This window comes from Camarhynchus parvulus, chromosome 19 (genome assembly GCF_901933205.1).
Source record: "Camarhynchus parvulus chromosome 19, STF_HiC, whole genome shotgun sequence".
In the NCBI taxonomy this organism is placed as follows: domain Eukaryota; kingdom Metazoa; phylum Chordata; class Aves; order Passeriformes; family Thraupidae; genus Camarhynchus; species Camarhynchus parvulus.
In genome coordinates, this window is record NC_044589.1 from 3,818,531 (window position 1) to 3,843,483 (window position 24,953).

The window sequence follows — 24,953 nt, forward strand, 5'->3', positions numbered from 1 at the left end:
CTTGTCCAGATCCCAGGACACCTCTCCGGAGCAGATCTGTGACTTTCTAGCTTTGGTTTCATGACGGAGCACCTAAGGCCCCTCCTCTACGCCGGCATTTCGGCGCTGCGCTTTGGAAGGACTCCAGACCAGCAGTGAAGGGCTCTTTGATAATATCTGACGGGTGGGTAAGAATTTTGGGCAGCAGCCAAGGTACACATTGCCTGTAATCGTTAACTCGGTCTGTAAACAGTTCAAACGGCACTGAAGAGGCCGTCAGTTATTACATTAGAGAGAAGCCTTTCATGTGCCCGCGCAGGAGCTGGAGCCGCGCAGCGTCGGCCCCTGCGGAGCAGCTCTGGCTGCAGGGCTGCAGCACGGCCTGGCTGTACCGCGGGTGCTGCACGCCTGACCTTCAAACCCTCGGTGCTGCAGCAATAACTAAATCATTACTTTCCTTTTGTTCTGCACCTGGCTCAGCAGTGGAGCCCAGCGAGATGGAGGGGGAAGGGATCAGGCAATGTTCCCCCCGGCGCGGGCCGAGAAGGTTCAGCAGGGCTGGCTCCTCCACCCCAAACCCATCTCCTGCCGGCAGCTTTTCCCTGGGGTGGCTTCTCCACCCCAAACCCGTCTCCTGCCAGCAGCTTTTCCCTGGGGTGATTCCTCCATTCTAAGCCCATCTCCTAGCTGCGGCTTTTCTCTGGTGAGAACAGCTCCATGTGCAATCCTAACAAACGTTTCACTTGTGAACTGGTAAAGCTTCCCTGGACCATTCCTGGTTTCTCCAGAAATGGCTGCAGTGGTGGTTCAGGGCCATGTCAGGGTCCTGACATTTCCAGGCAATGATGCTTCATCTTCAGAAGAGTTTTAGAGAATTTCCCAGTCCACATCAACCTGTGGAGAGCTCTTTGGTCTCTTTCCAGGAGCAGTTCAGCCCTCCTGGAGATGTGTGATGCTTCAGAAGAAGTTGTTGCTTAATTTGCCCCCAAAGGAATTTTCTTGTCAGTCTTTGCTCTTCTAGATCCACTTTCTCCTTTCTAGAGGATCAAGAATGCTTCTTCTGGCATCAGTTGCCAAGGTTTTAACTTTGAAACCCATTGTAAAAAGCTGGCAGTTGAGGAAAAGTACCCAGTGGCTGCAGTAAGTGATCTGGGCTCAGGTGAATCTCTGTATGTGGCCAGTCACTGCAGAGCTGCTTTCAGGGTCAGAGCTGTCTCAGGTGTTTCAGTCGTGGGAGCCCACAGGTATTTGTGCCACCTCCGAGCTGTTCCCAAGGGACCTCTGTGCTTAGAGAGGTGAGAGAGCTGCCAGCACAGCTTGGGCTTTGCCAGTGCTTCGAGGGCTGCAGAGGGACAAGACTTGTGTGAATTCTGTGGGACAGCTTTAACCTCCCTGCCACTGCCAGCACAAGTACAGAGGGGCATGTCAAAGAGGGTCTTCAAGGATGGAGATGGCTCCAGACTGGGGACAGGCTGGGCCCTCCAAAGTGTTTGAGGTGAGCAGGTCACTGTGGGTTGGATGCTCTCCATGGGATTTGCGATCCAGACTGCCTGCAGAGTGTTTGAGGCAGAGGAGCATGAGCTGTTCTCCCGTGACTTGGGCCAGCTTGCCTTTACTTCCATTTAGTGCTGTGAGTCAGGGCTGACCAGACTCCCTTTGCCTTTGATATTCCAGCATGGATGTGTGGAGCAGAGACAGTTTAACCAGACATTGTTATGGAACTTTGCCAGAGGTTTCCTTGCCAGTCCATACAATCCTCATGGTGGCTGGGCCAACGGAAGTGACACTTGCTTCCCTCATGTGGGATTTCTCTGTCCGCAGGAGAACAAAATTCAGCAGAGCTGTCAGTGAGGGGTATTTGAGAGTTTTCTCCAGCCCCATGGGAATAATTTAGGTTGGAAAAGCCCTCCAGCACCATCAGGTCTAGCCTGTGCCTGATCCCCACCTTGTCACCAGCCCAGAGCACTCAGTGCCACGTCCAGGCCTTCCTTGGGCACCTCCAGGGATGAGAACTCCATCGTCTCCCAGGGCAGCCCCTTCCAAGGCCTGACCACCCTTTCTGGGAAGAAAGTCCTCCTGATGTCCAACCTGACCTTCCCCTGGCACAGTTTAAGGTCATTTCCTCTTGTCCTGTCTCTTGTTCCCTAGGAGCAGGGCCTGACCCTGACCTGGCTCTGAAGTCCTTTCAGGGAGTTGTAGAGAGCGACAGAAAAGATCCAGACCACCTAAACTGTCTAATCCTGCACGTGTGGTAATCAAATAAACATCCCTCTTGGGTTCAGCACTGCTCTTCATTGCTCACCAGCTTGGTAATGAAAAGGAGAGGGAAAACCAGTAATTTCTTGATTAGGGACTGATTTGTTGTATCAAACCCTCAGGCCCTGCTGACCCTTGGCTCGGGCCAGTGGTAGTGAAGTTCATGAGCCTGAGTAAGGGCACAAGCACAGGAGTATTGCACAGGCACCTTGTAGGTCCTTTGTCTGCTCTCCCACCTCTGGCCATTCCTTCAGGGGACTTGGATGGTTGTCTGAGCTGTTCACACATTGAGGTAGGACCTGAGTCTCTCTAAGAATAATGTGTCTGTTATCAGTGAATGTGTTTCTCTGTGACTCACATGTGGGTAAGGTGTGTTTGCTATTATAACAGCTCTTGAAACTTTATGCAGGTAAACTAAAAAAAAGCCCCATATCCTGATGGCTGAGCTTCATGCCCGGGAGCCATGGAAGTGGCAATTTTCCCTTGGGCCTCTTGAAACACTCTGCTGTTCTTTTCCAGCTAGCTATTTCCATCTTCTTCCTGGCTAAAATCCACTTCATCTCCCTGCCCCATCCCTCCTCATCCTCCCATGTCCTAGCAGTGTCCCACAGCACTTTCCAGATCTGCTGTCAGTGTGTTTCAGCCTCCTGGCAGCATCTCCTGTGCCTGTGGTAGTGTTCTGTCATTCCTGCTGATGTCTCTGTGAGTAGAGTGGAATGATCTTGGGGTAAGAGTGACTTCTATTCAGCTGGTAAAGCTGAGAGAGTTCAAGAGCCTTTCTTACAGCAATAAAGACATTCACACAGTATTATTCATAGAGTCACAGAATCACTGAGGTTGAAAAAGACCTCAAAGAGCATCAAGTCCAGCCTGTGACCAATCCCCACCTTGTCACCCAGCCCAGAGCCCTGAGTGCCATTCCTTGTACACCTCGAGGGATAGGAACTCCACTGCTTCCTTGGGCAGCCCCTTCCAATACCTGACATGAAGAAATTCTTACTAATGTCCAGCCTGAGCCTCCCTGGACACAACCTGTAGCTGTTTCCTCTTGTCCTGTCACTTGTCTGGGAGAAGAGTCCGATCCCCACCTGGGTCCGGCGTCTTACCAGATTGAGCTTTGGGCAGGCTGGGAGAGGAGGATCTGATGTCTGGGTTGTCCCAACAGGGCAGTGTTGCTGTCAGAAGCATTCTGCAGTGACTGAGAAGTGCACATGGTCTGTTCCATCCCAGCTGTGCATGGTCCCTGGAGATGTCCCTCGTGCCAGCAGCTGGGGCACTGCCTATGCTCTGACACTTCTGGGAGATGCACTGTGCAGGTGCAGATCTGGCTTTTAGAGCTGAGACATCTGCTGTGCTCCTTCCCACAGGAATCCTGTCTCAGGTGCCCTGTTTCCATTTCCTCATAGATCCAGCAGAGGATCTTGCCCAGTAATTCTTACATCCAGGCTAGTGTTGACAGCAAAGATGGAGAGGGTAGTAGGAGACCACTTCCACTTGCCTTTTGAAACCTACAAAGGAATACAAACCTCACTTACCTCAGAGGCTCACTGACAGAATTCCAGCAGGGAAGAGGTGTCTTGAGCCAGACATATCCACAAATCCAGAAATATCCATATCCTGCCTCAGAAGCTCATGCTGGGTGACAGTGACATGAGAGCTGGGTGAAGCCAGCAGTGGGCAGTGAGTGTCTCCCATAGATGCATGGACGTGGCACTACGATGTCCGAGATGCTCTGTGTCACCAAAGGTGCTGTTGTGGTGCCCTAGGCTCCTTCATCCCCTCACTGCTACTTTGGCTGTAGCTCATCTTTGAAGGAGATTTTCCACAAGGCATTTCATCCACTCAAGGCTGTGGCGCCAATGGCATGTGGAGAATGGTCCTGGCATGAGATGGAGAGTGGTCCTGGCGTGAGCTGTGGTAGGGGAGGCCCTGCTGTCCTGAACAAAGTCCTTGCACCCTTCTCCTGGCCCTGCATGTGTGAGCATTCCCTCAAGGTCTTGCATGGGATTCTACCTGCTGGAATACTGGCAAGAGGAGGGGAAGTAGAACTGGTGCTGGCACACAGCCAGAAGTCACAGTACTGTCCCACAGATAAGGCAGCAGCTGGCTCAGCTGGTGTTCTGGGCACAGATGCTGTCCTGGCTCTCTGGCACCACTGACCACAAATCCCAGCTGTATTCTGGATTTGGTTCCTCGATGAAATATTCATGGCAAAAGTCTTCTAGTGGGGAGGTGAGTGTGCAGCCCATGGTGCTGCCTGGTGAGTGCAGAACCCCATGTGTGCCCCAAAATGTGCAGAGCACAGGCAAATCCCGATGGTTAATCCTCTGCAGCCCCCTGACTGCAGCAGGCTGTGCCCACAACCAGGCTGGTGTCCTCACCTTTGCATCTAACAGCTCTTCCTGATGTTTTGATCCAGGAATTCTTCATATTTTTAATGAGTTTCTGTAGCTTTAACCTGTAGTAAGCTGAAGAATTCTTGTTCACTTAATCACTTGTACAGAAATCTCTGTTTGAGATGGAGTGAGCAGGACTCCTTGTAACAGTCAAAATGTTGACACACTGCAGCTTTATCTAGTGGATTTTCATTTTTCATTTGTTTTTTACAGTAATGCCTGTTTGCTTTTTGACTGCTTTGGGTGATTCAACAACGGTTTCCATAAAACTCCCCGCCATGACTCCAAGCTCTTTCCTGTTCATTAACTCCTCACCTAGAGCTCATCCCTGTGTAAAATACCTGGATATATTTTTTCATATTTGCATATTTTAATATCCTGTATCACTCCATCACTCAGTAGCATGAGGTCCTTTGCTAGGCAGTTTTAATATTTACCAGCTTGGATTTTTATGTGTTACTGAAGAGTTCAGTCGTTTCACCATCCCTCTCATTTTCCATGTGATTTGTGAATATTTGGACAACACAGTTTGCCTTGGGACTGTCCTGGTGAGTTCATTGTAAGGGCTGCCCTGCTTTCTTCTCTTTTTAGTCCTGAAGATCATAGAACCTTGGAATGGTTTGGATTGGAAAGGATCTTAAAGCCCATCTCGTCCCACTCCCTGCCGTGGGCAGGGACATCTCAGGGTGCTCCCAGCCCTGTCCAGCCTGGCCTTGGGCACTGCCAGGGATCCAGGGGCAGCCCCAGCTGCTCTGGGCACCCTGTGCCAGGGCCTGCCCACCCTCCCAGGGGACAATTCCTAATTCCCAATATGCCATCTACCGTGCCCTCTGGCAGTGGGAAGCTATTCCCCCTTGTTCTGTTGCTTCAGGCGCATGTCCAAAGTCCTTTTCCCTGGGCAGTACTGTGCAATATTCCATCGTCTTCCATACCCTTGACCTTGCAGAAGAACAGAAGAGACACCAGAGTCTGGCATTCATGGAACTACCTTTAGTCCCACACTCACTGACTGCTTTGAGGAACCCTGTGGCTCTGTGAACTGTCCCTTTCCTTTTCCAAAGCTCTGTTAGCTCTTCCCTTCTCTTCATTAACTTGTTTTTTTAACCTGGCTTTTCTTTTGGCAGGGAAGTTAGCATTATCAATCTGCCATTTCCTGCATTGCTCTTGACTCCTTCAAGTGCATTTTGGTATTTGCTGCCTGCAGTTTTTCTGGGATTGTAGTCAATGTAGTGAAGAGTTCAGATTTTTCTCAAGCCCTTTGGTGAACACTCTCCTGTCCTGTTCTCTTCCTGTCTTTTCCATGTCAATCCTATCGGTTGGTTATACCATTTCTCCTGCCACTGCAGATCAGATCAAATTTTGATTCCTCCCCCATGAAGAAAGCGTGGGAAGTGCTCTGAGTTCCCTTACAGAGAAAACTGAGGATTTTCTCCGAGTCCCTTTTCAGCCCTTGTCCCTCAGGACTCCTTGGTGAACAGAAAGGAGAACAAGAATGTTTAAAGTCTCCCTGGGGAGGAAAAAAAAAATAGCACAAATAATCTCTTTTCCATGGGCATGGTTGATTCAGTGAGAACTAATAGGCTCATGCTGGAGCAAAACCAACTCCAGTGAGGCACTGCAATACACTTTCTGATGTGGAGGAGAAGGGAGTCCTGCAGTGAGTGAGGAGTCTCCCTTTTTGGAGGTCTTGAAAACAGGTTGAGCAAGTGTCTTAGAGGAATGTTTTAGGTCTGGCTGATCCTGCCTTCAGGCAGCAAAGTGGGCTAGATGACCTCTCAGAGTCACCTTTTTTCCTCCTGTTTTTTACATGAAGTTCCTAAGTGGGAATTGTGCACCTCTTCATGCCTGATTCCCCAGGACCTTTCCCCATGTTTCTGCTGCTCAGTGCAACCTGTGATTCATGCTGGTGTGAACTTCAGTATTTTAGGAGTAGTACTCTGGACAGAAAAGGTAGAAAATAAAGAGAAGCCATAAGGTAAGAAAACAAGAAACCAAAAAGGTGATATCAAGAAGATAGGGATGAGGAGGAGCTTTGTGTCTTCTCAGAAGATGTGACAGATGGGATGTGGTGACAGAGACAGATGGAGTGACAAAGCCAGGGGTCACAGGTTGGCAGTGTCTTACCAGGGCCAGGGTGTGGACAGAGCTGCAGGGCTGAATTATCTAAGAGTGGGTCCAAACCCTGCCAGCTGATCCCAGCCCACCACTGGGATCCCGGGAGCACAGAGGCAGGCAGGGATTGTCCTGGGAGAAGGATCTGGCAGAACAGCAATGTGTCTTCCACCAGGGAGCCCTAGCTGGAACAGCATAATAACCCCAGAGGTCCCTCTGTTGACTGGGAGCCCCTGGGCAGTGCTGGAAGAGGAGTGTGGTGGGATTTGGGCAGCATGTATGAAACCTCTCTGATTTTGGGAACACATCCCCTCTCTCCAGCAATGGGATTTTGTTGTCTCCTAGATCAGATAAGGGTTTGTAAGGAGCTGTTGCCCCGTGGCTGTGGCAGTCGGTGCTGCAGAAGTGCCCAGCCTGGCAGAGAGGGGGATGCCATGCCTGGGATCCCATCTGCAGGCACAGACCCAGGAGGGAGCAAGGGATCCTGACTCTGCAGCTGCAGCCAGGCATGGGGCACAAGTCCTCTGCACGGAGAAATCTCATAATATTTGTTTTTCCACATCATCCTTAAATTATTTTTCGAGTCTGCTCTTGTCCTGTGAGCACAGTGTGCAGCCAGGATCCCTCACTCATAATACCAGGGACAGGGCAGTGGGAATGCCAAGAAATGCTGTTGAAGGATGTAGAAAGTAAGAGCCATGTCTTGCTGCTGTGCTGCTGCTGGAGTTGACTGTACAGTAACAAACAGGAGAAGGAGCTGAGGGGAGGAGAGGAAAGAGGTCTCTGGAGCAGAGATGAATGGAGTGTGTGGCTGTGGCAGATGGTACCTGTGTCCCCAAGCTACCCCTGGGCATTGCAGGGTGCTGAGAAGGCTCCTGGGCTCAGCCTCCAGCCTGATCGTGTCTGTGAGGGACCCAGCACAGAATAATGAGGGTCCACTACTCTGCCTCAGCTCCATGGATAGCTGCCCTTGTGGGAAGGGTCTCAGGTGCAGGTACCAGCAGGTCTTCTCCAGATTTTTCATCTGGGTCTTGCTCCAGAGCAGCTGCCAGCATTTTCCATATGTTCCCCATGCACATTTGGAGGTGCAGCAGCTTGGCCCCATTGCTCATATTCCTGGTGTTCATCATTAATCATGGAATGGCCTGGGTTGGAACAGACCTTAAAGCTCATCTTGTTCCACCCCTTGCCATGGCCAGGGACACCTTCCACTGTCCCAGGTTGCTCCAAGCCCCGTCCAGCCTAGCCTTGGACACTTCTGGGATCCAGGGGCAGCCAGAGCTTCTGTGAGCACCCTGTGCTAGGTCCCCTCACCCTAATGCTGGCATCAGGCCCAGCAATCCTGGTCACAGAGAGGCTGCTCTGAGCTCAGCACACAGGACTGTCACTGCCCCGCGAGTGTCGCAGCCGGGGTCGGACACAGCTCCAAGGTCCTTCCCAGCTCCCCCAGCTCCAGGAGCAGCCTGCGGAAGGCTCCAGTGGGGTCCCTCTGAGCTGTTGGAGCTATCCTGAGACACACTCTGCATTTCCTGTTTGGTGTTTTTCTGTGGCTGTGACAAGCACATATTAACCCAAAGCCATGATCATATCTAAAGCCCACGTCCCAGGCAGGCAAGCAGAGCACAAAGCAATGCTGTTCTGGGTGAATCCAGTGGGATCATGGGCACTTGGATGCCGTGTTGGTGTTGGTCAAGGCAGCACCTGTCAGTGCTCTGAGGGAGCAGGGGCTTTTTGGGAGCTTCACTGACTGCTCCAAGCCATAACAGATCCGATTGCTTTCCTAAAAACCTGGATTTATAGAGTTTGTGGTGCTTGGCTTGGTACAGTTGCACTCTGTCTGATGTCCTGTAGTGAAGTCTAAGCTGTAGCATCCCAGAATGGTTTGGGTTGGAAGGGGTTTTAAAGATCATCCAGTTGTCCCCACTGCTATGGGCAGGGACATCTTCTACTAGACCAGTGTTTTGACAAAAGGATACAAACTTTTACTTTAAAATATTTCAATTTTCACTGAAATCATTTGCTTTTACTTTGGTTTTAAGCAGTTCCAGAAATGATTAGGAGTTGGATACAAACTCACAGCCACAGACATTTGCACTAGGCATTAGCATAAGTTGGTCTCGATGCTCTCACCCTTGATAATTTTAACTTACTTTCATAGTTTTGTTAGACCTGTTCTTGTTTTGATGCCCAAGACTTGGTGCTACCAAAAGCAGCTCTGTGGCTTTGTGGTGCCTCCCAACCGTGCAGTGCTGGGTGCTTGTGGATATGGGATTGGTGCTGAGTTATATCACTGCACAGGCAGCAGAAAGCCTCCCCGTGACTGGCAGCAGCATTCCTGGCACTTTTCAAATGGGTATAACCCTGGGATTGAGGGGGTTGTCTGCCAGCCGCCTTCCAGGGAAGCTCAGTGTCAGGGGGTCAGTGGGGCGCAGTGGGAGGCCACAGAGCTGTGGTCTCCAGCTCCAGAGTCCAGCCAGGCTCTGGGGGGTGGTTGGAGTGGCTGGGGTGACACCCAGCTTGGGCAATGAGTGTTCTTTTGTGTCATTCAAAGCCTCACTGGCTCGGGCAGGGCCATGGGATGTAGCAGTGTTATGGTGACACCCAGCAGATGGGGGTCCTGCACCTCTGGGCAGGTCCAGAGGGTTTGCAGGGGGGGCTTGAGTCCCCTTTGCAGTGCTGAGCCCCAGGATCTGAGTTTCCCCTTGCTTTTGTCCTGCAGTCCCACCCACTATCCCTGTGCAACACCAGCGAGGATGAACACACGGAATCGGGATTCATCACCATCGTCAAGCTGGAACAGCCGGACCGGGATCCCAACCCCTGCCTGTCCCTGGCCAACAAGGTAAGTGCAAAAATGCCTGAAATGGCGTCAGCCTGGGAAGTGAAATCTGTGGTGCAGCAAAGAAAAGGGGAGGAAGAGGCAGCAAGGAAAGAGCTGTTGGGAAGTAGAAAAAAGGACAAGGACAGAGCAGGGTCCTTGGGAGAAGCAGTCCTTGGCAGAAGGGGTCCTTTGGGTGAGATGCTGTGCCAGCCATCCCAAACACCCATCCCTTGACCTTTTGGACTGCCTGACTTTGTAACAGGTATGGAGTTCCCCCTAGCCTGGCAGCTCTGGGGTGGTCAGACCTCACCCAGCATTCCACACTCTTTGCTGCCCAGTAGCCTTGTGCCTCTCCTGTTTTACAGCCTCACATCACTTTCTGGTCTGTGTGATTTGTGTTTCTCTGTGTTCTCTGGCCTGTGGGAAAACATGGACACAGAAAACATCTTCCATGGCTCTGTTTCCAAAAATAATGCTGCAGTACTTCACTGGATGAGGCACGGGAAGAGTCAGTGCTGAGCAGTGAGATAAATGCAGACCAGCTGAACTAGTGCTGGGTCACAACTTGTTAACAGTCATGCCCTGGGAGATCTCAGAGGTCTTTGGATCAGGCACCTCAGTGAAACAGCACTTCCTGTGCCAAAAGCTGAGGTCAGTGGTCCAATTCTCTGGTAATAAGGAAGTCAGGTAGGAACAAGGGTCATTTTAAGCCTTAAAATCTTTGTGATTCTGATTAAGTTGCATGGATAAGATGACACTGTTTTTTTCTTTTGATTGTCTCTCTACCAAATGTTGGCTATTTTCATGCTTTTGCAAGTGTTGTACATGCTTGAGAATCCCCTTGTTCAGCTCTTCTTGGCTTTACTTGGATTGCCTTCAGGTCATTTCACCCTGTTACCTTCCTGCTGGTGGTGACATGGTGGGGATGGAGACAGGGTCCTTTTCCATATTCCCTACAGTTCAGCTGAAGAAGACAGGCAAAACTTGTACCCAGTGTTTGCTCCTGCACAACAGGGTTTTCTCATGGAGGCTAGGGCATCAAAAGTAAGGAAAGGGATGTGATGCCATGGTGGATTTGTCATCCCAGGCCTGGTTCCCCCTGGCTGCACAGGCAGACAGGCAGCAGTACCTATCCCTTCCTGGTTGCCCAGCCCAAATTTGGGATGCTGCTGCTCTGGAGCTGGTGCCAGATGTTGGCACGAGCCAGTGTGATGGAGTTGGCAACCTGCTGTCAGTTCCCCCACACCTGGAGAATGGCCTGGGCCCATCTGGGCAGCTTGTGACAGACACAAGGAAAAGGGCTGGGCAGGTGCCTCCAACTCTGCCATGTCCATCCAGATGTGAGGGTCACATGGTGGTGGTGTCAGGATGCCCCAGGATGTTTGGGCAGTGCAGCTGCTGTGGAGGATCATGAACAAGAGGATGAAGCAGCTGCAAAGGCCCATCTTCCATTTCAGAATGTTAAAAGGTTTCAAAACTTAGGCCATGTTGGATGGAGCTTGGAGCAATCTGGTCTAGAGGAAGGTGTTGAGCTTCCACTATGAGATGGTGGAATGAGATGAGCTTTAAGGTCCCTTGCAGCCCAGACCATTCTGGGATTCTGTTTTGCTAGTTTTGTCCTTCATCTTTGAGACTCTGATCGCAGCACTGGAAGTACCAGTGTGTTACTGAGTCCGAGGATCAGCTGAGGAAGGTTGGCACGGCGGGACAAGACATGGTGCATTGCTGCACTCTGCTCATCCACTTGGATCCCTTCTCCAGGACTCCTAAACCCCCCAAAGTGAACAAACCCTCAGTTCACCTGGTACACTGAGTTCACTGGCCATCAATCATCACTACTACTCTGTTACCAGAGCCAGATCCAGCACTGGATTTTGATATCCAGCCATTGCAGTCCTGCAGATGTTCCTGCTCTAAAATTGCACCAAGGGAGGCTCACAGTTCTTCTCCCATAAACAGGAGTAGTTTAGCCATGAAATAGAGCAGATGCTTCTTAGGCTGGCGACATCCCTAGGCCCTGCCTTGTATCATGGATCCTCCATCCCCTGCAATTCCTCCCTGTCTGCTTCTCCAGCCTCCTGAAGCCTCTGCCAAGCTCCCTCCCTGTAACATCGTATAGATCAGAGAATCACAAACTGGTTGGGACTGGAAGGGACCTTAAAAGATCGTTGCATCCTGAGCTGCTGCCATGGGCAGGGATGCTGAGGTCTCTTCCTCAAAATCCCAGGACCATACTCCTCCTCTGGAGCAGGGGTGTAGCTGTAGGATTTGGCTGGTGCTGAGTGGAGCTGGAACCTTGTTTTCCTGGCAAGTGTGTCTTGGGGCAGAGCTTTGCATGTGGAATTGCAGGGCTGTATCAATGATGATAAAAATAGCCATGTGCAGAGTGTTATCACAACCTCTGCTTCAGCTGTCACCCAGCCAAACCCTGCACACGGACAGCCCTGGCCAGCCCAGCACGAGAACTCCACCAGTGACCTGAGGCACTTCCCTGCTTCCTAAATTCTGTCACTGCTTCAGCTTCCAAAGCTAAAACCAACAGGGAAAGTATTAGAGGAGAGGAAGGCATGGGAAGGACCTCTGGAATCAATTCAAAGGGATTTATTGTTTTTTCTGATCATAATTTGTAAATTTTTTGGGGGGCTTTATTTTTATTTCTGAGTGAACCTATGATTGCAAGCTTGGTTGTCAGACTGCTGAGACCTCCAAAATCATCCTGTAAATACCTATTTGCACCAGAGGGAGCTCAGCTGTGCCGCATGGCTGAAGAGATACAGTGCAAACACAGCTAACACTGAGAAAATTACTGTATCAAGCAAACTGTGAAAGGCTTGAACAGAATTACAGAATATCTTGAGTTGGAAAGGAACCCACAAGGATCATCCAGTCCAGCCCCTGGCCCTGCATAGACCCCCCCACAATCCCACCCTGGGCATCCCTGGGAGCTCCTGGAGCTCTGGCAGCCTCGGGGCCGTGCCCATTCCCTGGGGAGCCTGGGCAGTGCCCAGCACCCTCTGGGGGAAGAACCTTTCCCTGATCTCCACCTTAAACCTCCCTGGCACAGCTCCAGCCATTCCCTGGGCCCTGTCCCTGGTCACCAGATGTTGTATCCTTTGCAACAGGAATCAGAAAAATGTTGGGAAAAGTCACTTGTCCAGTCTCAGTTGTTCATTGCCCCATAGTCGGTGTCTTTAGCAGGATAAAATCATTGTAGAGCTGTTTGTTGTTCATCAAAGACTGGCTGTCGGATGGAATTCACTCCCTGAAAGTCCTCTGCCCCTGAAAGTGCTGGCAAATACTGGGGTTCCTTCGATCCTAGGCAGGACCCAGTCTCTGATCCCTGTTTCAAGCCTTGATCCCACTTTTCCAGCTTCCCTATGAGTGTTAAATCCTGTCAGCAGCTCAGGGCCTCCACGTCTGCCTGTTCCTGGCCATCTGCAGCTCCATTCCCATCCCTGAACCCAGACCCAGGCCCCCAGTGCTCCTCGCCGAGGTGACCCGGGAGCAGGGATGGAGCTGGCGCGCCCCGGCCGTTCCGGGAATGCCGCATCCCTGAGAGCGCGGCTGGGGGCGGGCAGTGCCCCACGGCCCCGCCCTGCTCCTGTTTGCTTGGGATCAAAGGGCTCCGCCTGAGCTACCGCGGCCCAGCCCAGCTCGCCTTCCATCTCCCGGGGCTGCCTCTGCCTGCCTGGAGGGCTCCAGGGCCTGCCTGGGAGGAGATGGGTGACCCTCGAGCTCCTGGCTGCTTACCTCATCAGGGTGGCGTGTGTGCTCGGCTGGGTGGGTCTCTGAGCTGTCCCTTCCCTCTGGGAAAGCCACCGAACTGCTAATCCTAGAGCAGACCTGGCTCCACCTGAGCTTCTCCCTAATGAGCAGGGGGAACCAGGGGGAGCAGCGTGAGTGGGAGTCAGGCCCTCTGACAGCCCTGGTGCTGCCGGGTGACAGGGGACCTGTGGGAGTTTCTGCTGTCCATGGAGGTCAGCAAGGCTAACGGGGCTGCACATCCCTCCCCAGCAAATCCAGCTCTGAAACAAGGGAGCAGCTGGCATGCAGACAGCTGGGGAATGGTTAGGTTTGTGTTTTGCTGTGACTGCAATGCCACCAAGTAGTTCACCTCCACAACTTTAGGAAGAAACCACTTGTGAGCTGCAGGGCTCTGGCAAGTGTAGGCACTGCAGCCCAACACAAGTCAGGAACTGAGGTAGGAACAGTTTCCTCAGTCCAAACAGGTGCTTCTTTCTCCTGGGAAGAACCCAGGAGGCAGACATGGATCCAATGGCAGGTGTGGACACAGGGTAGAGTACAAAATGTCCACTGAAGCTTCTGTTGTTTTGGACAGGCAAAACTGGCAGGGGAGCGTGGAGCCCGTGCGATCCTTTTTGACATCACCGATGATGAAAGTGCTGCTGATCAGGTACAGACCCCAGTGATACCCTCTGCTGAAACACAGTGCTCCTGTCCCATCCCGAAATGTGCTCAGGGCAGGACCCCCTAGCCACTAGTGGGAGGTCCCAGGATGCTGCTGGTGTTGGGTGTTGGCTCTTACCCCACACAGACACTTTCCGTGGCACATCCATGCTCTCAAGAGACATTGTCTGGACAATCAAACTTTTCTGTAAGGAGCTGGATGTTTCCTCTTGGGAAGTCATAAATTTCCCCATCCCACATAGTGCAGATAGCCCAGTGTACCTCAGGAAAGGTGATTTCTCAAGTTTCTAAGCCAACCTGCTTTTCTGTTGGTGCAGGTTTAACCTTGGTTAGGACACCTCCAAAGGTCCCTTTCCCCAGCACTGTTGTTACCTCTGGAAAGGAATCAATTCCCCATCCAGATAATCCAGGGATATGAAAAACAACCAGCTTTAGGTAGGGAACAGACAGGGGAGCTGGTGCGTGACCTCATCCAGGCTCTGGGCTGACTCCTTGCTGGATCCATCCCGTGTGGCTCTTTCATGCACTTCCATCTTAATTTCTGGTGCCAGAGAAACACAGCAGCAAATGCAGGTCCATGAGGTGATGCTGAGGTTGCTCAGATCCCAGTCTCTGATCCCTACCCCGAGCCTTCGCTCCCACTTTTCCAGCTTTCCCATGTGGTACACAAAAGCCAAGAGCATCAAATCCTATCAACAACTCAGAGCCTTCGTCCTTGCCTTCGTGGTCTTCTTGACCATCTGCACCTCCATTCACATCTCCATCCCTGTCCACTGACCTTTGGATTCCCCCAGGGTATGGGAAGGGGTTACTGGGTCTGATGGCCACCCTGATCCAGGTCAGTCTGGAGGAGAGCAGGCTCAGACACTTGCTGAGCCAGCCTGTGCCATGATGCCTGGACCACAGTGGAAAACTGCCAGGGTGACAAGCAGAACAAGCAGAATGTCCTTAGGGAGGAGGGGAGCTGGATGGGTCCAGAGCAGAGGAAGCATTTCTCTGGTGAAAGCAGCGCTTGGCAGTGGTGTTGGCACTTTCACAGGGAAGAGGAGGGACCAAGAGCTTTTGCACAGGGGCTTGAAAGGAGCTCAAGAGACACCAGGAAATGGCTGGTTGTGCATGAGGTGTCACCAGCAGGGAAAATAAAGAAATCCATGCTGAAAAATTGATAAAAGAGAAACTTCCATCTGATGAACTGTAGAGGGATAGTGTAAACTTGGGGGAGCAGTCAGTCTCTGAAGTGTTGCAAGAAACATCATGAGGAATGGACTTGCCTGGGAGGCCAGGATCATCCTTGTTTCAGGCTGTGCTGGATCAGCCCTTACTGTGTTTGTTTCTTTGCAGCTGAGGAAGCCCAGAGGCCTGAGCCAGCCTGTGGTCCTAATCAGGGGCCATGATGCTGAGCTCCTCATGGGCGTTGTGAACAAGAACAGAGAGGCCCACGTGAAAATAGAGGTCAAGGAGCCACCAGCTTGGGTGAGAGACACATGATTCCCACTGCCTCCTGTATCCTCCCAGCCTGCTAGGCTTTCCCAGAGAGGCTGAGCTTTCTTCCTCAGGGATGGAGATCACGGCCTGTTGCAGGAGTCTTTAGCATTCAGACCTGCTGCAAGTAAAGGCTCAAAAGCACTTTCAGCTTAATTAGTTTCTTTTGCTTTAACATCATGAATGAGGCAAGGGGATTCTCTGTCTCTTCAAGTAAAACCAAGCCTTGATTTTCTCATTTTGTGCTTCCTTAGGCTATGGTCTCAAGGCAGCTGAGATGCTGCAAGACTGAGATATTCTATTCTTGTATGGTTGTGCAGAAAAGACTGAACCGTTTTTAATTTTACCTGTGAAGAACAAAGAGGAGGAGCTTGGCTAAGGATGATATTTCCCAAGACTGATGGTCCAGGAAAGATGGAGATTCCCCTAGCCTCTAACTCCCACCAAGAGTAATTTCCACACAAGAGTAATTTCTGTCCTGTTTTATCCAACAGCCAGACTACGATGTGTGGATTCTTCTCACAGTGGTCAGCACTGTGGTCGTCATCATTTTGATTTTTGTTGTCCGCACAAAGTGCCAGCTGAACAGGACTCAGGTAGGGATCTCATGGAGCAGACATGTCTGAGCAAACAGGAATAGAGGGAAAGCAGGAACAGACACCTTTTGGGAGGGGAAATGGGCAGATAGTGATAGGACAGGGAGAACAGTTTTAAACGAAGAGAAGAGATTTAGATTAGATGTGGGAAGAAATTCTTCCCTGTGAGGGTGGGGAGGCCATGGCACAGGGTGCCCAGAGAAGCTCTGGCTGCCCCTGGATCCCTGGAAGTGTCCAGGGCCAGGTTGGATGGGGCTTGGAGCAACCTGGGATAATGGAAGATGTCCCTGCCCATGGCAGGAGAGTGGAATAAGATGAGCTTTAAGGTCCCTTCTAATCAAAGCCATTCCTTGATTCTGTGATTGTATGGTTTAGTATTCTTAATAGAAATTAACAAATGAAATAATCATCTTCTCAGAGTCAGATGTATTTCCATATTTGAGACTATCCCATTTGTCCCATATAGAGACAATCATTTGGGGATTAAAAATTCAGCACTGCTGAGGTTTTTGAATATCTAAGGCCAGATGTCTCCTGCTGGTGACAAAGCCTACTTTGGCTGAGTCAGCTTAGACAGAAAGTCACCTCTGCAGATAGGTATCGTCCCCAAATTTCTGATAATCCCATTTTGAATATGGGAGGGCAGAGTAAGGCTGAGCCTCTCTTCAAGCCCCGTCTGTCTCTGCAGGACTCGGTGCAGCAGCAGACCCTGCAGGCCATCGGGCAGCTGGCCACACGCCGCTACCAGCCCCGGGCGCGGCCGGCCCCGCGCTGGGACTCAGCCAGCAGCTGCAGCTCCGCCCCGGTCTGTGCCATCTGCCTTGAGGAGTTCAGCGAGGGGCAGGTAGGGTTTGGGCAGGACTGCTGCACTCATGGCTCTGGCTTCCCAGGTTGGGGGGGTCAGCAGTGGGAGCTGAGAATGGCAGGAGCCAGAGGCCTGTGAGATGCTTCCTTCTGAACTCCTGAGTGCTGGAAAAGGATTGCATCCATGGAGGTGTGCCCGCCCCTGGGCTATAAAGCCTCTGCTGAAGTGATGTCTCCAGGCAGGTCTCCAGCTGTGGCTGTGGGGTAAAATGCCTATGTTGAAATAGGGTAAAATTTGGTTTGCTGCTCCGTAGCACCCAGCCTGAAATCTCCCTATTCCCAAGGGCTTGCACCACTCTGGGTGTTCACAGAGCAGGACTGGAGGTGCTCCACAGCCTCCTCCATGCACAGCTGGGCTGCAGATCCCTCACTCTTAGACGTCTGTCCGTCCTTCAAGGCTCACTTCCATCAAGAAGGACCCATCCAGGTCTTGGAACATGGTTTGCCTTGCTCATCCTCCTCCTCTCCACTTCTTTCTAGGAACTGCGGATCATCTCGTGCTCCCACGAGTTCCATCGGGAGTGTGTTGACCCTTGGCTGCAGCAACACCACACGTGTCCACTTTGCATGTTCAATATTCTTGGTAGGGCTCAGACACGGCACTTCCTGACTGAGGACAGGGTTGGGTGCAGGATTGTTCCCAGGAGCTCCAGTTACTCTTGGGAGATGGATCAGCAGGTCCTCGTGTCCCTATGCACAGAGTGGACAGGGGACTGTGTGCATGGAGAGGAGTCCCTTGCCTGTCAGCCCACCAGGGTACAGCAAGGTGCTGGGCTTGGGCTGGGACCTGCACCAAGAAGAGGGATTCCAATCCTGAGATCTGTGGGGAAGGGAAGGTGGGATCTGGGGGTTTCAGGGGCAGCAGGGAGAGTGTACAGGACCATCAGGGTGGTTTGGTGGTGGCAGCAAGGAGTTGCAGAGTACGGGTGGGATGTGGGGCCATGGTGGGAGGGCAGTGGAGCATCAGTGCTGGGGTTGCTGCAGCTGGGCTGTGGGACATGTGCTGGATACTGTCTTCTGGGCTGTGGGATGTGTGCTGTATACTCACTTCTGGGCTGTGGAATATGTGCTGTATACTTCCTTCTTTCTCCGCAGCCAGAGACTCGGGGGACCAGGCCATGGCTGCCAGCTCCAGGCTGGTCCCTCAGGACATGGAGCCAGGGCGGCGACTCCACCTTTTCCGCCAGCATCCAGGACATGCCCTTTACCACCTCCCACAAGCATATCCTCAGAGGAACCTCAGGAGTTTTCCCCCAGAGTCAGCCCATGGCAACCCCTTCTTCCACTCTCCAGAGCTCTCCCAGCTGGATTTTGGCACCATCCACTACATGCCCTACAGACCAGCCACTTCCCTGCTGGCCTGCGGCCACGTGGCCCCGCTGGCCCCAGGCTTGCTGGGGCAGCAGCATCCCAGCCCCTCTGCATGCAGGCAGGTGCTGGCACCACACAGGACATGTCCCCTTCAGCCTCAGCCCCCCTGTGTGGCACCCAAGGCAGTCACGGCACAGAAGCAGCACCGTGTGCCCACCCTGCGCCGAGGGCTTGGCCACGGGCACCAGCACAACAGCAGTGGCTCTGGGGAGAGCTATCTCACGGAGCACAGTGGGTACCTGGCCGACGGGCCGGGCAGCGACTCCAGCTCGGGGCCCTGCCATGGCTCCTCCAGTGACTCCATGTTGAACTGCACGGATGTCAGCCTGCAGGGCATCCATGGCAGCTGCTCCACGTTCCGCAGCTCCCTTAGCAGTGACTATGATCCCTTCGTGTACTGCAGCTCCGAGGGCCCCACCACGGACCACGGTCAGGAGCAGCTACAGCTGCCCAGGGAGAGGCGGCCCCGGTCCTTGGACCTGATGGTGCCCCAGGGGGCTGCCTTGGCCAAGCCCCAGGTGCTCAGCCATGTCCACTACCACCACCACCAGCACCACCACTACAGGCAGGATGCAGAGTGTCCCCCTGGGCGAGCCGAGCAGGGGTCCGGGCCACGCAAATCCCGGTATTCTGGGGCCAAGGTTGCCTTCCACAGTGCTCGGACACAAAAGAGAACTGAGAAAAGCCATCACTCTCAGCAGCCTCTGGAAAGCAGTGCCGTGCTGCGGGAGGCAGCTCCATCAGGCCAGCCAGCCTGTCCCCAGGAAGGCCAGGAGCCCCCTCACGCCCCCTCCACTTCTCCAAACAGGCTGGACTTCAGTGTAGATGCCAGCAGACAATTGGGAGCTGTCCCGCTGTCCCCCAGACACAGCTTACAGAGCAGGCATCACCGAAGGAAAAGAAAGTGTCCCCTGGAGCTCGACCCCGCTCTCCTGACCAAGGACTCAGCCGAGCCCGGAGCCTGCGACACTCACCTTCCTCCCGGCCATCCCGCTGGCTACCGCTGCTCTCCCGAAGCCCAGCCCCTGATCCCAAGCGCTCCCCTGCCCAGCGGCTCCCAGCCGCTCTGGAAGTGTTTAGTGCCACAGTCCAGCTCTGAGCTGAGGAAGCAGGAGGAGGGGTTCTCAGGACGGGAGAGAAACCGCTCAGTTCCTGCGGATTTCTCAGGGACGTGCACCCCCAGACACAATCTGAGCGTCCGCATTCACTGCCCATCTCAGCAGGGTGGTCAGGGTAAGTCTCGTCTTTGCCTCTACTGGCAGCAAGCACGAGAATGAGGAGGGGGTTTGCTGAAGGAAATCCAGCTGCCAGGACACCTAGTACCTTCCTGATGGGTTTTCCTACAGGAGCTGTGACTGCAGGAGCATTCCTTGCACCAGTCTTGGGTGTCTTACTGGCAGAGTCATTATCATTAAGGCTTTTTGGGCTCCAGTTGTTTTAGCCAAGCCCAGCTAACTGGAATCAGTGAGAAAGGAAGTGTGTGTGGCCTGGGGTAGTAGAACAGACTAATTGAGTTGCTCGATTTGCACATCCCTCATTTCTCACCTGCCCCTGTTGCGTGGGAGTTGCTTTTTAGTGTCTTTTGGAAATCAGATGTAATTAAAGTTTGGCCTTCTGCCTAACTGCTGCACTCTCTCACAAAGAGAGGGAAAATGCCTTTGAGACGAGTGTCTTTGAAAGAACCTGAGTTTAGCTCCCAGGTCTTGCTCTCAGGTCCTCTGAAGGCAGCAACCTGCAAGTCAGCAGGGACAGGTGCTGGCTGGGAGCAGATCCTGGCTCCCTTCCTCGCCCTGCCACTGACTCATTGCAGGTCCTCGGGCAAATCCTTTTGATTTAGGTACCAAACACAGATCTGGCTGTCTTAATTTCTGTTATAACACTGGCCTTAAACTTGTGACTCACTGTGCCCATTGTGCCACAGAGATAATAACTTCCTCCCAGTGCTTGTCTATCCAGCCCCACCCCACGCCCAGGCTTCTGGTTCTGCGGAGGCAGTGGAGCAGGGGAGGCTGGATGGGCATGGTCCTGGCTCCTTGCAGCCTTCTGGCCTCCCATACTCCCAGGAACAGATATTTTTCCCAGGTGCAGAAGTGCCTGACACTGCAGATAGGTGATAGGGAGGTTCTCCCAAGGCCTGGAGGGATGCTGGTGTTAGGAGAGATAAGGAGTCATCAGGGCAGAGATGTCTCTGGTTGCAGGGAGCTCTGAGTGCCTCTGCCCTCCCTGGGTACCTCACATGGAGAGAGCCCTCCTGGCTCAGGGCAGGTTGCTCAGGGCTTGCTTTGAGCTCCCAAATGAACCTGTGAGGCTTCAAGAGCAGGAGTGTGTGCACCTAACACAGGGTGCTGGGCATTGCAAGGTCCATGCCCGGATGCTTCTGTGTCGTTGGAAATTGTCCCAGTGGCCCCAGTCTGTGCCATCACCTCCTGATGACCCTCTGACCCCCACCCAGAGCTAGTGCCAGCTGCCTTGCCAAGCACACCAAGCCTTCATTCCCTCTTCACTCCCCATTCCTGCAGGTAGAAGGACCAATGTATCTGAAATTGCTGTGAGTCTATGTCTGTTTAATACAGTAGCTTCTATGGATGCTTTCAAGATCACCCAGAGAGTCAGAATTCTCTTGCAAGATTGAGAGACTACACAGATACAGGATTTAACTTTATTAAGAGCAGAGGACAGAGCACAGAGCTTGTGCAGGGCTTATGCAGAAAAGCCACCAAGCTGAAAACATTGGTTGACATAACACAACCTCTGAATTATAATCACATTGGTTCTTTATCTTGAGAAAAGTATAAATCAATAGAGAAGCAAAAAAGAGCAAAGAACAATCTCAGTAGACAGTCCCATGCAAGCAGGACACAAAACACAGACAAGGAGACCAAGGAAAAATGCATCTCTGCCTCCAGATAAATGGCATAAAGCTAAAAATATAAGTGGATGAATTAGAAAGCCCAGCGTTAAATTAAAGTTTTGACATAAACTTCTCAGAAACCCAGTTTAAAAGAAAAGCAAACAGTGGGACCCTGTAATTCCTAGGTGAAATTACAGAGAGGGAAGTGTGCGTCTCTTCTGGTGGCATGGGAGAGACACTGCACTGAGAGTGTGGAGTCCAGTGACGAGTGACACAAAAATCCCCAGTTGCCCCTGAGTAGAAGGAGGGTGGCATTAGGGTTATAACACTGTGTCAGCACAGGCTTCAAAGAGGAGCCTACATAGACAGGAGAGTCTTATAAGAGTATTGCTAAAATAAGCAGTCAAAAGATGCTTTTGGGCACAGGGATCATGCACAGCCCCAGAAGAGGGCTGGTCAAGCAGCAGGGCAGAGAGGGCACTTGGAAACTGCTGGTCCAAAGCAAAGGTGTGGCTGGAGAAGGAAATCAGAACAGAGCTGGATGCCAAGTGAAGTACGGAGCCATGAAGAGACAGGCCAGGGAATATTGCTGTGAACAGCTTGTGTGACGCAGACTATTAATGCAAACGTTTTCTGCTGCATTGGAAGGGAGAAGGCTGCCTAGGGTTCTTCAGATCTAGGGAGTGACAGAAGTCTGAGGGATGTTCAGGGACTGTAAGTGCAGAGCACAAGAGCAAACTGCCTTTATTGCATTGGTGATCACCAGGGGAGTGCTCAGGGAGGTTCTCACCTGGCACAGCTCCATTCAGGGCAGGGGGGGCAGAATCCCTCATGAATCAAATCACGAGTTTGAGCACTTCTGAAATACAGTGGAGAGTAACAAATTGCCAGGGGTACAGATTACCCACTGGGCATCCTGCAGGGCTCAAGCTGATAAATCCTGAATGTGGACTGCAATCTCTTATCCATGCCCCGACCGAGGAGGAAGAGCTGAGGGCAATATCAGCTGGAAATAGCTGAAGCCACAGAATGATGATCCTGACTTTCCAGCCAAGCAAATTGTTAAAAATTCAAATACAGGGTCTGACTTGTAAGCACATGGCTGAATGTGAAAACCAGAGGAGAAGGCAACTCAGTTTTTGTAGGGAGAGGTAACACCTGACAGATCTTTTAGGGGAAGGAAGCTCTGAAAGGATAAAAGGGAAGGTGCTCCCACAGGTAAATAACTCACTGAAAAAGGAGACAAGAGTGCAGATCAGACTTAATGGAGGGGAATTACTCAGAGAGGAGAGAAGTGGAGTTCTGCAACTGTATGATCCTTCCAGAAAGCTCATAAATATCCTGTACAAGGAGAGGAGATAGCCAAGTGTATAACATATAAAAATCCATCAGGATGTCAAGCATTAAAACTGGATACTGAGTGTCACAGGAGGATCTCCTGCTGCTGAGCTGTTGAGTGAGAGAGTGGTGGATGAAATCCCCTGTAAGTAGCACAAAATGCCACACATGAGCAGAGCCACTTTTAAGTAAAAATCACAACATTATTGTTATCATTATTGTTGTTATCATTGTCATTAGCTAGCTGGGAACTATGTGGAACAAGCAGAAAGTGCCTTTATGCAGCTCTGTAAACCTGTGGTGATCTCATAGCTCCTGATCACCAAAAAGGATGGAAAAAGAAAGGGAAATAATTTCTGCCCCCTTGGAAGCAGGGCAGAAATGTATCTGGTACAATCCCAGTGATGTTTTTTTCTAAGAAAATAGAATAGTGAGACTTTCATGTGGGAAAAAAAGTGATCAGCAGAGGATAGGGAAGAGAGGATATGAAATAAGGAGAGCAGAGGAGAAGGCAGACAAGAGAGTACTTAGAACAAAGTAATTGATGGCATCAAATGGAAACCAGAAGATTTAAAACACCCAAAAGGCAACACATGGTGTGTAATGAAACTGGTGCTGGTTGCCCCTGGGATGTAGATGCCAGAAGTAAAATGGTTTTGAGAGCTCAGATCAAGAGGTAACAAATGCAGAGATGCAAATCCACCCTCTGGCTCTGGAAGTTCCTAAACCAGGGCTTCCAGAAGCTGCTGGTGCTCCTGTGGGATGCAGCACCCTCCAGTTGTATGCTAACCTCACCCAGCTGCCAGGTGGGGCTGAATCATGGTCCACAGCCCCTGGAGAAATTCCACTTGTGCAGGCAGTGCCATGCACTGGCATCCCAGGGAATAACGCTGTGGATGACCCCAAAGAGCCTTGCATGATCTTGGAGTTTATGCCTCTTCCTTGAGCACCTCCATCAGCCCTTCTTGGCGGGCTTTGCATAAAGGTGCATCCCTTACTCTCCTGTTGCCTGGAGAGACCACACCTGGGAGTCATGTCCCTGGAGAATCAATCCTGGAGCAATGCTGATGGATCCTCTTAAGGGAAGACAGACAGCTGGCAGTGAATTCCAGCTGGATGGCTTCCTGAGCTGCCCCAGCACACCCAGGAAGCGTCCCAGAACAGCCACATTACTCCAGCACAGGCTGATGAAATCTCTTGATTTCTCTCCCTGTGGAAGCTCACCTCCTGCAGTGCTCTCAGTATCCTCCCTGTCTCCTCCCTCCTGAGTCCCTTTTCCTGCCACATCTTTTAACCTTCCTAGGGAGGGGGAAAGGGATTAGAGGGCAAAAAAAGACCACCCTTAAAACCTAACACCCAAAGAACATGATTTCTGTGGTGTCATAATGGTGTGCTCCAGGTCGTTGCCCTGCCATGGCCAGTCCACCAGCCAAGGTTCTCTGACCTGTCCCAGTTCATGATCTTTTCTTAGCCCAAGCAGGGGACACTTATGCAGGCACAGCTTTCAGAAAATATTTTAGTAATGCTATTTGAGACTGTAGGCATGTGAACACAGAGGGCTTGAAGCTGGACAGTCTCTTTTTGGGTTGCACATAAGCTGGTGACAAGGAAAGCAGTTGGAAATGGCTTACTCCACATACTTGTGACTCAAAGCACAAATGCAAGAGATGCTTAAACTCTGTCTTCAGGTACTGTGGCCGTGCTTGCACGTGTGTATGTGTAGAACATCATGGGCATTCATTTTCCCACATTGATTAGCTACACTTTTCCAAGCAGAATCTCATTTGTTTGTTTTCTTCCCACATATTTAATTTTCAAGGCTCTGCTCCTACAGCTGGAGCAGATATATAGGTGATATATAACCAACAAGAAATTGTTGTGACTGTTCTGAAAAGCTGTTTCGAATTGCCCTCAATGAATCTCTAAAAGGGCATTTCTTTCCTTTGATCTCAGAAACATTCAGGAAAAGCGAGATAGGAAAAATAATGCCTGTATGCCTTTGCTGGGCTATGCTGACCTTGTGTAAGAGTTCTGGGCAGACTTGAGAGACATCTGGGAAGGGACTGTGGTGTGTATGACAACAGGCAGTGGCTTAGAGAGAAAAGGGCTGTCTGGAGCAGTGACTTGGGTGCACCTTTTTAGGCAGCCCTTTTGTTGAATGTTTCCAAGTAAACTGCTCAGCACTTGCCTATCAATAATTCTCCAGGCAGAAGGGGCTGGCAAGAGCCTGGGCCTGAGCTGGGCTCAGAAGCAATTTGTGCAACCTCTCGCACACTGTGGAACATGTGTCATTCCTGTCTTGCATCACTGCTCTCTGCTCTTACTGCCTGGAGTTTCTGTTGCCCCCTGGCTCTGTGAGATACGAATTGGTGTTATTTTCTGTTCCTAATAATTTTTGAATCAGCAGTACAGATTTTCACAAAGAGCAAACATAAAAAAGCCTCAAAAGCAAACACCTA

The 24,953-nt window shown here is 51.5% G+C and overlaps 1 protein-coding gene across 2 annotated transcripts in view; it reads left to right on the forward strand.

The window, feature by feature from the left end:
* Positions 1 to 24,953, forward strand: part of RNF43 (ring finger protein 43) — a 60,683-nt gene that overhangs the window by 32,407 nt on the left and 3,323 nt on the right. For both annotated transcript variants that reach the window (XR_004061283.1, XM_030962943.1), the window contains 7 exons: positions 9,463 to 9,585; positions 13,904 to 13,978; positions 15,334 to 15,465; positions 15,969 to 16,070; positions 16,759 to 16,914; positions 17,415 to 17,517; positions 18,030 to 19,538. Coding sequence is in view for 1 of the 2 variants with exons in the window: in XM_030962943.1 (XP_030818803.1) it covers positions 9,463 to 9,585; positions 13,904 to 13,978; positions 15,334 to 15,465; positions 15,969 to 16,070; positions 16,759 to 16,914; positions 17,415 to 17,517; positions 18,030 to 19,538 (2,200 nt within the window). In the remaining variant the exon portion in view is untranslated. The remainder of the gene's footprint in view (positions 1 to 9,462; positions 9,586 to 13,903; positions 13,979 to 15,333; positions 15,466 to 15,968; positions 16,071 to 16,758; positions 16,915 to 17,414; positions 17,518 to 18,029; positions 19,539 to 24,953) is intronic.